The following is a 14,702-nucleotide window of genomic DNA, read 5'->3' as shown; positions in this document are numbered from 1 at the left end:
AGGAATATATGAAAGTATACTTGTCTTGGAAGAAGTCTAGAAGTAACTTCAGGATAGAAACTGTATTTATTAATGTAATTTCAAACATAATGTGATTGTAAAAAATGGAAACTATTGTATCCACATTCATTCTGGATGCAGAATGTATCCTACAACAGTCCATTCTAAATTGAAGAGGTTTGTAGGCTCTCACTGCCGGTGCCTAACAAATTGTTTGATGTTTTCGGGTTTATGAGCCGTGGTCTGCAGGTTTTTATACATGACGTTTCGTCTGCTACTGCGGCAGACATCATCAAAGGCGATGAGGCAACGAGTTTTTGCGTTACGAACAAAATTGACACAAAATTGTTGAAAACTTTCGATGAAAGGAAGTTTCAAATTTTCTACCACAGTACTGCTTCCTGCTTTTTCGTTTGTCCATCATCTCCATTGTTGTCTTTAAGGTGCGTATTCACCAAAAAAGCGAGCACGAGCAAACAAGAGTGAACGAGCATTCTGCATCAATAATCGTCTGGTGAGTACGGGCTAGCGAGCGACGAACGTATGCTTGTTCGCGTTCAGAAAAGATCGAGAAGAAGGCGATACCGCCTTCTTCTTGATCTTTTCTAAACGCGAACAAGCATACGTTCGCTCACTCGCTAGCCCGTACTCACCAGACGAGTATTGATGCAGAATGCTCGTTCTATCTTGTTCGCTCTTGTTCGCTCGTGCTCGCTTTTTTGGTGAATACGCACCTTTAGAAACTTGGAGAATCATTTTGTTGAAACTTAGCTAAGCTCTTTACGTGGACGTTTTTTGGTTTACTCTTTGATTGAGTTTTCAGGGTTGACTGACTTCTTAGACGATCGTGAAACCAATCAGCATAAAATGGAAAGTAGTCTAGGATGTGCCTCTATAGCAAACTCCAAATGGAGTAACCTTGATTTAAATGAAGTAAATCTGCAAATCGATAATGAAAACATTGAAATTGTGTCATGTATCAAATATCTTGAATTTCAGTTAGATAATTTATTACTTTTAGGCAATCATCTCGAGTATATATGTCAAAAAATATCTAAAAAACTATATTTCTTTGCAAGAATATCTGGTAATTTATCCACTCAGTCTAAAAGTACTGTATACAATGCGATAATCCAACCACATTTTGATTACTATGCTTCTATTATTTTCTTGTTTAATCTAAATCAATCATCTCAATTACAAAAACTTCAAAGTCGCTGTATGCGAATTGTTCTAAAAGTGAATAAATCACATTGAAATCGGAATCATGTTACAAATTTTGCGGTGGCTACCAGTTTCTTTACGGTTGTATTACTTAACTATGACATTTATATATAAAATTCTGAATAACTTATCACCTTCATATTTTTCTGCATTCGTCAGTCTGAATTTACAAGTGCATAAATATGCCACAAGAAATCATACTAATTTGCATTTATGCAGAACAAATAGGAGAAGTGCCATGAATTCAAAGGGTTTGATGCATACAATAAATTACCAAATGTAATAAAATCTAGTCTATCACTAAGTATTTTCAAACAACAGTTATTGAAATCAATCCATCATGCTAGATAGAATAATACTTGCTAAGATGATATGAATAAATATAGTATTTGTTTGTTGTATTCTTCTATTTATCTTTGTCGTTATTTTTCAAACTAGAATATAAATTTTGAGTGGTGGATCAGATGTAGGGTATCTCAGAAAGGTCAACTTTATAGGATGTCAACCTGCTGCTGGATGAACGAGGAACATTTACGAGACTAACCTCTGTGAGATATCTTGCATAAATGCCTTTCGGATATAATTCAAATTTTCAACGTGGTATTAGCCGGAGAAGTAGTCGTTTTCTGGCCGGCATTTACCAGAACCTACGGTGTAGAGAATTTGGGTGAGCTAAATATTTCGAGATTTTATTTCGGATCCACTTTATCCAAATGTAGCAAAATGAGTTAGCAAGCGCTCAATAATCTGGTAATCCCTCTTTCCCATATCATAAAAATTTATCTTTTGAATCATAATGTGATCACATCTTGAATGTTTGTACTTTTCATTCAGCTTTTTTGTGTGAACACTTCAGCCAACCAGACCGCTGCTCTCTTTTTCGACACCGAAACAAAAAATGGTTAGTATTACCTTTTAGCAAGCTATGTGTCATCTGTTTCTGTTCTTCTATTAAAGTTGTGACGTGCATCCCTAATCCCAACTTTTTGATTTCGTTTGTTTTTTTATTTCAGTACATTCAGTAAAATTCACACATACTTTAACATACGAAACAAGTGCAAGTTTTTCTACTCTATACTTTCTTAATGATTACCAAATGAATATAAAAATGAAATTTATAATTTTAAATACCCAAGAAATAAATCACACAGCTGCATCGTGGCATATCAGCGTTGCATTCGAAAACGAGTCGAAAGTAGAACGAAAGATCGCCTAGATACAGAAGATGAAGAAGATCCATATCATAATAACGAAGATCTTCAGACAATTCGAGTTTAAAAAAACCCTTTCACTTTACTGGAGCAACAAAGCGTATAACTTGATTGATTTACATAAATTGAATATGCCATTGAATGAAAATCCTTATTATCATTTTTGAAACGTTAAGTAGCTGATAATGGCTTGTTGAGGTTAGAGTCAATTACAAAGTTCAAGTGTGTTTTATTGCAGGAGAAATTTTTGTGTTCGAGAGATAAATGAATATTGCTACGCGGTTAGAAAGTGGATATTTTCAAAAACAATTCGAAATATTCATGTTTGCTTTAGCCAGAGCCATGTAGTGTATAAATCTATGTATTCGCAGACGGCATAACTACTTACCTACCTTTCTTCTCTTTTTCGGCGTGAAATAAAGTCAGTGGAGCGCGGAAGAATGTCACACGTGGATTTTCTCTTCAGTTTGTTACAGCAATATTGATGTAACACATGTAATACCACGACAAAGGTCAACAAGAGCAGATAATAAATTGAATGTAATTATAAAAAAATACTGGATACAGGTTTCCTTTTTCGGAAAGTACTTTCATGTAGAAAACATTACGGACTTACCGTAGTCAAAATAGGTGATTGCATTTCCCTTACAGAAGGTGTGGTGTATTTATTTTGGAGTCGAAAGATACTTTGACAAAAATGTACGAAAACATTCAATTAGTATCTATATGAGCTGATATTGATTTCTTCGTGAAAGCCTGGCATGGTTCCATAATGTTGCTGTAATCCTTATTTGTATAGGTTACTACTTGTTACAGTTGGAATCAAATCTACCCCATTATAGTATCACATACATCACCCACGGTAACAATATGTTTTTTTGGTTTTTGGTCAAAGATGAAACAAGCCATTGCTGTAAACAAACTAAGCAGACTTCATACCTCAAGATTTCAAAAGGGTGAAATCACTTGAATTCAGTTCAAATCGTTTCCAAATTTTGGGTGCTGACATTTTATTTTCTTTCATCCATTCATGCAAGTTTTCTGCGCTCAATGCGTTACTTTCAATTTTTTCAGGTTCTTGTTTTATGTATTACTTTGTAATAATCCTTTGTTATAGTTCGATGTTCATAACATCCTTCTGGACTTAACTTTGATTGTCCAAAAATTACGTGCCTCCTGTGGTCTAGTGCTGATCCATTCAGTGCTGATTTTAAACTTTCATTTCTCCTGTTTTCCAAATAAACAGGTATCTGTACCTTCTTTTCATGTAAATAGCCAACGCCTGTTTTATCCTTGGCCACCAAATCGACAATTCTACATAAGATGCTATAGTTACTTCAACCTGAAAATACTTCGAAAGAAAAGAAGATAAATAATGTCTCTACTTTTGACAGTTGGAAATAAACACCAAGAAGTAGTTTCTACGATAAGAACCTGATTAAATAAGTCGCCTCTATCAAAGGTATTATGAGAAAGATAAAAAAGTTAATTGTAATGTAATGTAGCATATTTTTAAATGGAAGCTGTACAACTTTAAGAGTGAAATTCGAAGGACTTGTGAATGGAAAAGGGACTACTGTCCAATGAGGTGAAAATTAGAAAAAGACCTGCCTACGGGTGGTATCAGGTCCTGTTTTGCAAATTGCTGATACTTTTTGAAGTGACAGTTTTGACTTTGTCAAATAAGTAGCTTTCATAAAATCAACTAATTTCATTGGAAGCTATCTGGAATATCTCGACTACATCTGCACTTTAAAGTGAAAAAGATCTATACCAGTAAATATTGGTTTACCAGAAACCCATCAATACCAGACAGTGCCTGAAATGAATTCAACATCCATTCATCACCGGAGAGTTGAATAATCGAGACTGAAACACTGAAATACTAGACAATATAATAATAGTTATAATGGTAATGATACGGTCCTAGAAGGAGCCTGTAAAGTCATCAGGAGTTCGGATTCTCTTCCTTGTATGGTCCGCGACCATAAGAGAGTAGCTAATTAGTTTTCGGCACTGAACAAGGTGATTACACATGAAAGTCGTAGAGATCACTCCATTTTTGCGGCAACACAAAAACAAGCTGATGCATGGGGTCTTCTTCAACAACATTGAAGACCTCAGCTCAACTAAGCACCTGACCTTCGTTTTCCTCAGAGGGCCGAAGTTGGGAACTGAAGGGTTCTCCAAGGCCTGCCAAGATGGTGTTTCAACACCACCCTTAGTTGCGTGATGGGCATAAAGGTTCCTTACACAAGGGCCTACCTAAAGCCCTGATGAATTTGCTGTCGGAATGTCCAGCAAATGCGGTCTCAGCCTATATATGCGTTCTCAGTCTATATTTACCGATATAAAACGGTCATCTACCGCGCTTTTACGGTTGACGAGATACCGGTGTAGCTTTATACTCCTGAGGATATTGAATTCGATGTGGGAAGTGGAAAGTGCCAAATTCATTGGAACTATTGATTTTCCACCCTCAGGATCATTCAAGATGATAGTTTTTCGTTTGAGTGGTGAACCGTTTCCCAAACCACTTAAATCCACCATGGAGATTGAGCAGGACCAACGCACTATCGAACCACCATCCTAGCCAAAAGAGAGGGGTCATCTCCACTCTAACGAAACGGGCTCGGAGAATATGTGAACCAGAACATCTGGAGAGGGAACTGAAACACCATGAAGTGACCTTGGGATCGAATGGATACAGTGCCTCCGAGATCAGGAAAGCCATGAAACCGAAGAGCACCACGGTTCTACCGTTTATCCCTAGGTCACGGACAGAATTGGAAAACTATTGGATAAACACAACATCGAAACAGTCTTCAAACCCACGAGGAAGATACAACAAAGCCTCAGGTCGGCTAAAGATAAAATAGACCCATTATCAGCAGCAGGGGTCTATCGCATACCGTGCACTTGTGGGAAGGTATATATCGTAACCACCAAACGATCCATGGAAACAAGACCAAAAGAGCATAAAAGGAACTGCAGACTAGGCCAAGCGGACAAGTCAGCTGTGGCAGAACACGCATTTAGTGAAGGAGACCACACAATCTTGTTCGAAAATACAGAACTAATTGCCCCCAATCAGGGATACAATAACCGACTGGTACGAGAGGCAATAGAGATCCACAAACACACGGAGAATTTCAACAGAAAAGAAGAAGCGGTGAACCTCAACCGAATATGGAACCTCATTTTAAAGAATTCGAGAATAACGAACAGAATGACAACAGGCAGCAGGTTCAAGTACAGGTACAAGTACAGGTACAGGTGCAGGGCCAAATACAGGTACAAATACAACTGATTACCTGACAAGGCATAAACACGCTTCACGAAGCCTAAAAGTAAGTCATCGGACAGCAAGCCATGATGGTTAAACCTTTGAAGAAGCTAGCCACTCCCGCCAGCGAAATGTCAGGAAGAAATTCCAAAAATCCACGGCTTTCAAACTCGAAAAATAATGACACTGAAAACCTCAGCCGCGAAAGTCTAAACCATTTTGTCAATAATAATCATAATGAATCAACTTTATTATTTCTTATATTATCAAAATATACAGTGTTAATGTTCATAACCAATATGTCTTGGCACAATCATGTCGCTGGAATTGCAAAGGCTTCTTCTCGAAAGCTTGGAACAGTGTTCCGAATCAAAAAACTATATACACCTCATCAACTTTTGGTGCTTTATAAAGTTCAGATCCGAACTTCTTTGGAGTATTGTTCTCATGTACGGAGCTCTGCCCCCAAACATACCCTGAAGTTGCTGGATTCCATCCAAAAAAGAGACATCTGTCTGATCGGAGACGCGAACATCCCGTGCAACCTTGATAGCCTGGAACATCGAAGAAAGGTTGGAGATTTGTCTCTCTTCTATAGATACTTTCACGGGAGGTATTCTAGCGATTTGGCACATTTGATTCTACCAAGAGCGGTACATATTGGAAATACGTGACGCAGTGTGGCTACTCGTCGTTTTGAGGTTTAACTCAGTACACCTCGAACTTCACTGTTTAGGAACTCTTCCATCTGAAGAACTGCGTTTATGTGGAATAAACTTCCTGAGAACGTTTTTCCAATGGATTTTCAGCGATTCAAATTCAATGTGAATCGCTACTTCCACACAGGCACCGCTCTGAGAGCGCCTTAAGGATTGTCCTGTAGTGCTTGTGTTTTGTCTTCAAAAAAAAAATAACATCGGAAGATCAGTTTTCCTTTAATCGAAGTCAAATAAAAAATGTTCTTCCACTCAACTAAAAAAATTGTCTCTGAGAAACATGAAAAGAAATTAACAATATCAAGGTACGTTATGTAATCAAAGATACATGGATAGGAGTAGAAATGAGCAATCTGATTGTTCTGTTCACATTATCTCGCAATTTCAACATTTTTTTGATGGTTTGTGAATAGAAATTATTTCACTGAAATTTTGAATTTCGATATTATTATAATTTTTACAAATTTGGTAGCTGAAATAATTCTTGAAAAAATCTGTATGGAATCTATTTGTCATTAGGAGGTTTTTCAAACCTTATATTGTTACTCCGAATATCAATATTGGTTTCAATATCCATATCACATCGGAAAAAACTCAACGAAATGGCTGCTCGAAGGATTTGGTGGAATAATCACTGGAGCAATCAAAACAATACAATCCTCTCACTATCCTTTATATCTGCCAATACTATGAAAAGCTTCAACTGGCATGGTAATTGGTTGAAATCTTTCAATCCTTATATTCATTCAAGGCTCAGTTGGAAATATACACATATCGGAAAAGTCTAGGGATATTTTTAAAAATGGCAATAATTTTTTTTAGATCGCTTTAGGGAAAAAAAGTTGATGAGTGATTATTAAACGAATGTAACTTACAACAAAATTTATTAAATGGTCAAAAATACTGAGTGCGCATATAAGCAAAACTAAAAAAAAATATGGCTCTTCTTTGGCACCCCGAAAAAAAATCATAATACAAAAAAAATTGGAATCAGTACAAAGTATGGCTTCCACGCTGGTTTATTATGGCCCTACATCTATCGTGCATCGACAAAATGAGATTGTCAATGTCTTGTTGAGGTACATTTGCCCATTCAGCGATTAAAAGCTCTCTCAATTGAAACGTTGTGTGAATGTTCCCTATATGCGGAGTAATTCTTCGTTGAAGCATATCCCACACATGCTCGATGGGATTCAGGTCCGGTGATTGTGCTGGCAATGACAATACATCAACTCCTTCGTTGGTGAGCCAGTCAGTCACTAGACGCGCGACATGTGGACGAGCATTATCGTGCATTAGGTGGAAGTTTTCACCAACAGCACCAGCAAACGGACGGACGATAGGTAGAAGAATGGTGTCGAGGTACTGTCGAGCTGTGAGGGAGCGATTTGGAAAAATACGAGATCGGTTCTGCCGCCGATCATGATTCCGCCCCATAGCATTACTGTACCACCTCTGTATGTGTGGACTTCCTGGACGTGTCTCAAACGTTCATTATTTCCAGGTCGTCTCCACAGTCTTACTCGACGAGAATCTGGATGAAATCCAAATCTGGATTCGTCTGTAAACAAAACTGTGGCCCAATCATTTGCATCCCAGTTTTGATGTTCTTGACACCATTCTAATCTTCTACCGCGATTGCCTCTCGACAAAGGTGAACATCTAAGTGGCCTTCTGTTGTGGAGATCTGCTTCATGCAGTCGATTTCTGACAGTATCACGACCAATGGTTACCTGGTGCGTCTGCTGCAACACGTTAACCAATTCAGGTGCTGTGATTGTCGGTTGTCTTCTTGCGGTTAAGACCAAAAATCGGTCTTGAACTGCAGTTGTAGCGCGTCCTCGCCCTGGATGTTGTTCGGCTGGACTGCCAGTTTCACGGAAACGCCGCCACAATCGACTGATAACACTTTGGGAGACCCCCAAACGAAGAGCTACATCATTTTGTCGCATGCCACCTTGAAGAAGCCCTACAGCTCTATTCATCTCAGCCAATGGTAAGTGGTGGCGTTCCATGTTAAAGCACAATATTTCCAGTTTAATTGCTGAGCTAGAATTGCATAGAATGTACAAACTCGACACTTTCAGATTATTCATTTTAGCCGAAAACCTACAGTTTGTAAAAAACTTGATAAAAGATTAGTTACCGTTTTTGCAGGCTTTGTTCAACCCATAGAAATCTACAGGGTGGTCGAGTGTACCAATTTTATCGAAATTAAACGACCTCATGCATTTATTTTTATGATATTTAGTATGTTATAAAAATATCCCTAGACTTTTCCGATGTGTGTATATTACATCACGTACTCTATGAATTTTCTGAATTTCTTTTTTTAATTTTTATGTTTCACATCATCGAATTGTTTTATTGGTTCGAGCTTTTATGTGTTCTGTATACATTGTGTTACATCGTGTTACATTGTGATATGGTAAATATTTCATTCGAATATTCACTCTAATACTTGTTTTTATGCCTAAGTATAATTGTAATATGGAAGTAACTATTCTGATTTGTTCTGTGTTATGGAAAAATATTCTCAGGAACACATTTCTATTTTTAGCTTTTTAACTAATATATATATATATATATATATATATATATATATATATATATATATTATTTGAACGTATTTTATTGTTAGAAATTTTTTTATACTATTTCAATATTTTTTATATACTATTTTTACCTTTTTGGAGCTGTATTTATATTAGGATTTCCAATTTTCAAATAAATAAATGAAATACAATCCCCAGCAACTATAAAAAATCAAGCTCCCAATAACGAAAATAACTGTATTGAAGCAAATATGTTATCTCGTTTTTTTGTTATTTTGAGTTTCAATTATTTTCTATTCCTTAACATTCATAAAATATATTTTAATGAAGGGGACCATTATTAATTTTATGATTACGTCCTAAACACTAACAGTTATGGAAAATAAGACCTATATTATTATCATCATTGTTGTTGAAACAGACATAAAATAATATCCAATATGCCCTGATACGTACCGGCTCAAAACACCAGTGAAATCATAAACCTATCCTCACTTTTTATCCACACATATATTGGTTTCACGTTTAATCCATTTTCTCTTCGACTCTTTATCTAAGATGACAAAATCAGATTTTTAAATGGGTGAAAGTAGGTGATGAGACTCGAAGTTATTGACTTCTCTCGAACAACTTTCTTCGGTCGCCGGTCTCGATCGGTAACTTCAATGGCATTTTTGTTCATTGTAAGGTGTCGATGTTATGTTGTAACTCCATTACGCAGAAGGTGTTTTGCATACACTTATTATAAATAACAAGATGCGTGTTGTTTCTTTATTTCTTCTCTCCTGGGGGCCATGGAGTTTTTTATGAGGTTGTGGGTGTGTTATTATTTGGTAGTAGGTGTTACGTTGGAACGAGTTAATAACTAACATTGATGTACAATTTCATTGAATACGTAATTGGGCGAGTGTCATAGAGTAATAGGCTATTAACTATGTAAAAAACGGGGGAAAGCAACGAGGTATTTTAATGATTCACAACTTTAATAAGATAACAAAAATTAGTTGTGTTACAGTTTCACCTATATCTCAAAAATAGAATGATATTACTGAAAAAGTGTAGGACGTAACATTTTTCGTAGCCAAATATTCATTTTTTCACTGAAGTATCCCTGCAAATCATTGAATTTCAATCGACAACCTCTTTTGCCTAGACACACCTTTTGTATCTGAATTAGAACATTTTTAGAAGTTTCAATTTCATGTCATGATTCATTGTCATTCTATGAGAATTGTTTTTGTTGAGTGAATAACACTCATAGTCTAGGATCCCGCTGCAGAATCACTACGTCCATAGCGTAGTTAACCAAACTCATATTTTTACATACATTTGTGAATAGGAGAATACATTTACGACAGGGTGCCAGTCAAAATGTGGCCGCAAATATGTTTAATTAAAAAAGCGAGTGTGCTTAGAACTACACGACTAAAGTAAAACTTCTTTAGCTCCATCTATATGTATGTAATTACAATGGCTATATCGGGGAAACCAAATAAAGTATAGGAAAACTGAAAACAAATTTCATAATAAATGAGAAAATATGAAAAAAAAAAATTGAACTAACGGAGAATTATCTTGAAAATCGGTTTTTCAGCGTCAAACATAACTGAAAAATTTCACATAAATTTCCAGCTAGGTCAAGTGTACCACAAGGATCAAATCTAGGTCCACTTCTGTTCATAATATTCATCAATGATTTACCGTTAGTTCTGAAATATACAGGGTGATTCAAAAGTACTTTGACAAACTTCACGAGGTGATTCCTCACAATATTCTTATATGAATGGTCCAACTAAATAAATGTCCGGAAACGCTTCGTTTCCAAGATACAAGATGTTGAAGTTTTATTTTTATTTTCGTTTTTTTCAAATAACTTTTGAAATACTGAACTTAATTAAACGAAACTTGGTAATAGGAGGTTTTCGAGGTGTCGAATTCGAACCTGATGTTCTTATTGCTCTTACTCATAGGGGGCGCCACCTACACGTCTTTTTCTTTTTTTATAGATTCATAACTTTTTTGGGCGTACTTCTAGCACATTTTTCAGTAAAAAAATCGATTCCTCTATTATATCTACGTAAATAAGCTACCCTTGTTACTAGTCGCTGTAAGCAACCGTTTTCTAAATATTTGGACTTGAAAACTTCAAGTCGATTATTTGATAATCGATGCATGTTGAAGTTACTACGAATATTTTGCATTTTTCACAAGAATGCTTTGGAAATGAATTTGACGTTTGTGAGTAGTTTTGGTAATTACATATTTTGTGACAGACGTTTTGTTGAAGTTTCCGTAAGTAAAAGTAGAAAACACTTATTTTGAAAAAATGGATTATTTAAACAATAATGCTCATTTAGCCGATATGCATTTCGTTTATGGCCTTGCGGATGGCAATGCGCGCGAAGCAAGACGTATTTACCAGGAGCGATTTTCTAATCGAGTACTGCCTTTAGCTCCAACATTTGCTAGTCTCCACCGTCGTTTGGCAGAAACAGGTAGCTTAAAGAGGGCAGCTGATATTATTGGAAGACCACAAGCAGTCCGAATCACAGAATTGGAAGAAGCTGTTTTGAACGCTCTCGAGGAGAATCCAGAAAAAAGCACAAGAGTAATTGCTGAAGCTGTCAATTCTACTCAGTCCACAGTTTGGAGAATTATCCACGATCAACAGTTTCATCCATACCATATTCAAAGGGTACAAGCTCTTTTGCCACGAGACTTTTCCCAATGCATTACTATGTGTCAATAGTTTTTGAGAAAATTGGCTGGAAATCCTCAATATTTAAGATATGTAGGTACTCACTCTTCACGGACGAGGCAAACTTCTCCCGAAATGCTATCACAAACTTTCATAACAACCATGTTTGGGCTCTCGAAAATCCGCACGCAGTTAGTGAAAGGCATTATCAGTATCAATTTTCTGTGAATGTATGGGCGGCAATAATTGATAATTACTTGATAGGTCCTTTCTTTCTTCCGCTCCGACTGAATGGCACAACTTACAGACACTTTTTAGAAAATGAATTGCCGGGACCACTTCAGAATGTACCATTAGAAATTCGTATCCGCATGTGGTTTATGTATGATGGGGCTCCGGCCCATTTTAGCGTTGTAACCAGGGAATTCCTCAACACAGTTTATCCAAATCGATGGATCGGTAGGGGTGTAGAAGAACCTAACCAGGCGTAGACACCAAGGTCCCCAGATCTAAACCCGATAGATTTTAATTTTTGAGGACATTAGAAGTCACTAGTTTATAAGACTCCAGCAGTGAACAAGGAATATCTAAGAAACCGAATAGTAGACGCCTGTGAAACAATAAGAAACACACCAAAAATTTTTGAGCGGGTACGAGATTCAATGACTAGACGACTGACTGCCTGTATCTTCGCTGAAGGTGGACACTTCCAACAATTTATTTGAATACAATTTAGTTTCATTTATTTTAGTTTATTCTACATATTCAAAATTTCCTGAAATAAAATGTTGACATTTTTGCAAATTTTATTAAAACAAATACTGATTATGAACCCTTGATACAAAAATAACTATTTCGCTTAAGGATATCATAAAGGAACGTACCCAACAGTAATGACCTCTTCAAACGAGTAAAACGTCAAATTCATTTCCAAAGCATTCTTGTGAAAAATGCAATATATTCGTAATAACTTTAACATGCATCGATTATCAAATAATCGACTTGAAGTTTTCAAGTCCAAATATTCAGAAAACGGTTGCTTACTGCGATTAGTAACAAGGTTAGCTTATTTACGTAGGTGGCGCCCCCTATGAGTAAGAGCAATAAGAACATCAGGTTCGAATTCCACACTTCGAAAACCTCCTATCACCAAGTTTCGTTTAATTAAGTTCAGTATTTCAAAAGTTATTTGAAAAAAAACGAAAATAAATATAAAACTTCAACATCCTGTATCTTGGAAACGAAGCGTTTCCGGGCATTTATTTATTTAGACAATTCACATTAGAATATTGTGAGGAATCACCTCCTGAAGTTTGTCAAAGTACTTTTGAATCACCCTGTATAGGTTGTCTTCTTTTCGCTGATGATTTTCAACTCTTGAAGAATAAATGTAAGAGTTTCACAGAATCTGCTTCAGAATCATTTCTCAAGTTGGAATCGATCCTTCCAAGTGATGAAGGGTTTCGTAGAGGGATTGACCCGGCTATTACTCCATGAAGTATTTTAGTAGCTTGATTTTTTCAAATAAAAATATTGGCCTCCACTTTTTGACTGACAACCTATCATAAATGTATTTTCCTATTGATAAATATATGTAAAATTTTGAGTTTGATTAACTACGCTATGAACGTAGTGATTTTGCGGCGTGATCCTGTACTATCATGTTTGGAAACCACATCCTAAACTCCCCTGAACCAAACTTATTTAACCATTCCTAAAATTTTTATCAATGAAACCATGTTTCCATAATCCGAAATTACACAAAAAATACAAACTCACTCCCATTATGGTTTTTTCAGGTACTTCTCCTCCTGTCTTCAATGAACCTCTTGGTGCTGTGTACAAAAATATCCCCTCCAACCGTTACAAGAACGGAACTGAAGGTTTCAAGAAGTCTCAATCCCGAGGAAACGGAGACCCTAAATGTAATGACACGAGATGGTAGCGTTGCTCAGCTGATAGTTAAGAGAAAAGAAAAAAGTTCTTCGAATAACGTCCCAAATCATGAATCAAGGTACAATAACAACATACGATTCGAAGACCTTCAAACGAGAGATCAAACTTATCAACCATCGAGGTACAACTACCAGACTTACGTTGGTGAGAATAACCACGACAGAAGATATGGAAGTGAAGACAACTATGAAAGAAACAACAATGGAAGAGATGTGGAACACAGAAGCATCGATTCCAATCAAGTGGTAACCAACTGGATACCATTATCTGTATACTACCAGCCAAAACTGATAAGACTCGATACGATAGCTGTTGTAAGGAATTCAAGTGATTTTAAGTCAGTGGCTTCTGGAGGATTGGGAAATGTTATTGACAGTGATAGGTGAGTAAAATCTTCTCTTCATTTATTTTCACAGTTCTTTCAGTTTTTTGAGGTTTTCCCCAGAATATTCCAGAATGCGATATAAAATAGCGCGACATATTGATGGAGAAGAAAAAAGCGAAAATAGTCTTCTTTCCAAACACTAATCTTTCCTAAAAAATATTCCTTTTCCTACACAAGGTGCCACGACACTCAGATATCACAGCCAATGAAGAAGTTGATGGGTGTGTCAGAGTGTCTCTATTCGTTTCTTCCATTTGGCATTCTCTTCATTATTGTCAGTACTTCTATTGGGAATTTGACATTTATTTTTCAGACGCAGACATTTTAGTGAATTCAGTGTCACATTTGTTTTAGTCTTCATTCAGTTTATGCTTGAGGAAGCTATTGTATAGCGAAACACGTGTCGCGGTTTTTGTAACACCCTCTTTTAGTGAAAATCATACAATAAAATCTATTGATTAGTTTTTCAATATGGATTTTCATCAAGTATCGGCCAGTTCTATTCAACATTTTTTTTATTTAGAAAAAACCGCATCAGCCGTAGCTATTAGCGGCAAACATATAAAATATATCTGAAACAATTGTTGCAATTGTTTGCGTTACAGTTTAAATGAAATGTTATATTCTTCAAGGAATTCAATAATATTGTTCGTGTTGTAACTTCGGAAAAT

The 14,702-nt window shown here is 36.3% G+C and overlaps 2 protein-coding genes across 3 annotated transcripts in view; both read left to right on the top strand.

Annotated features, from left to right (window-relative positions):
- LOC111517848 (uncharacterized) overlaps positions 1–14,702 on the top strand; it is a 57,917-nt gene that overhangs the window by 11,659 nt on the left and 31,556 nt on the right. For both annotated transcript variants that reach the window (XM_023174135.2, XM_074183180.1), the window contains exon 2: positions 13,490–14,028. In XM_023174135.2, the coding sequence (XP_023029903.2) occupies positions 13,490–14,028 (539 nt within the window). The remainder of the gene's footprint in view (positions 1–13,489; positions 14,029–14,702) is intronic.
- The window catches only part of LOC141485751 (uncharacterized), a 198,978-nt gene continuing 187,132 nt past the window's right edge, over positions 2,857–14,702 (top strand). Inside the window, exon 1 of the mRNA XM_074183182.1 lies at positions 2,857–2,860. The gene's annotated coding sequence lies outside the window, so the exon portion shown is untranslated. The remainder of the gene's footprint in view (positions 2,861–14,702) is intronic.

Source organism: Leptinotarsa decemlineata, unplaced genomic scaffold (assembly GCF_025532065.1).
Source record: "Leptinotarsa decemlineata unplaced genomic scaffold, Ldec_3_MD MMD2_tig00026336_RagTag_RagTag, whole genome shotgun sequence".
Classification (NCBI taxonomy): Eukaryota; Metazoa; Arthropoda; class Insecta; order Coleoptera; family Chrysomelidae; genus Leptinotarsa; species Leptinotarsa decemlineata.
The sequence above is the reverse complement of the archived record's forward strand: the minus strand, read 5'-3'. Positions and strand labels throughout refer to the sequence as shown.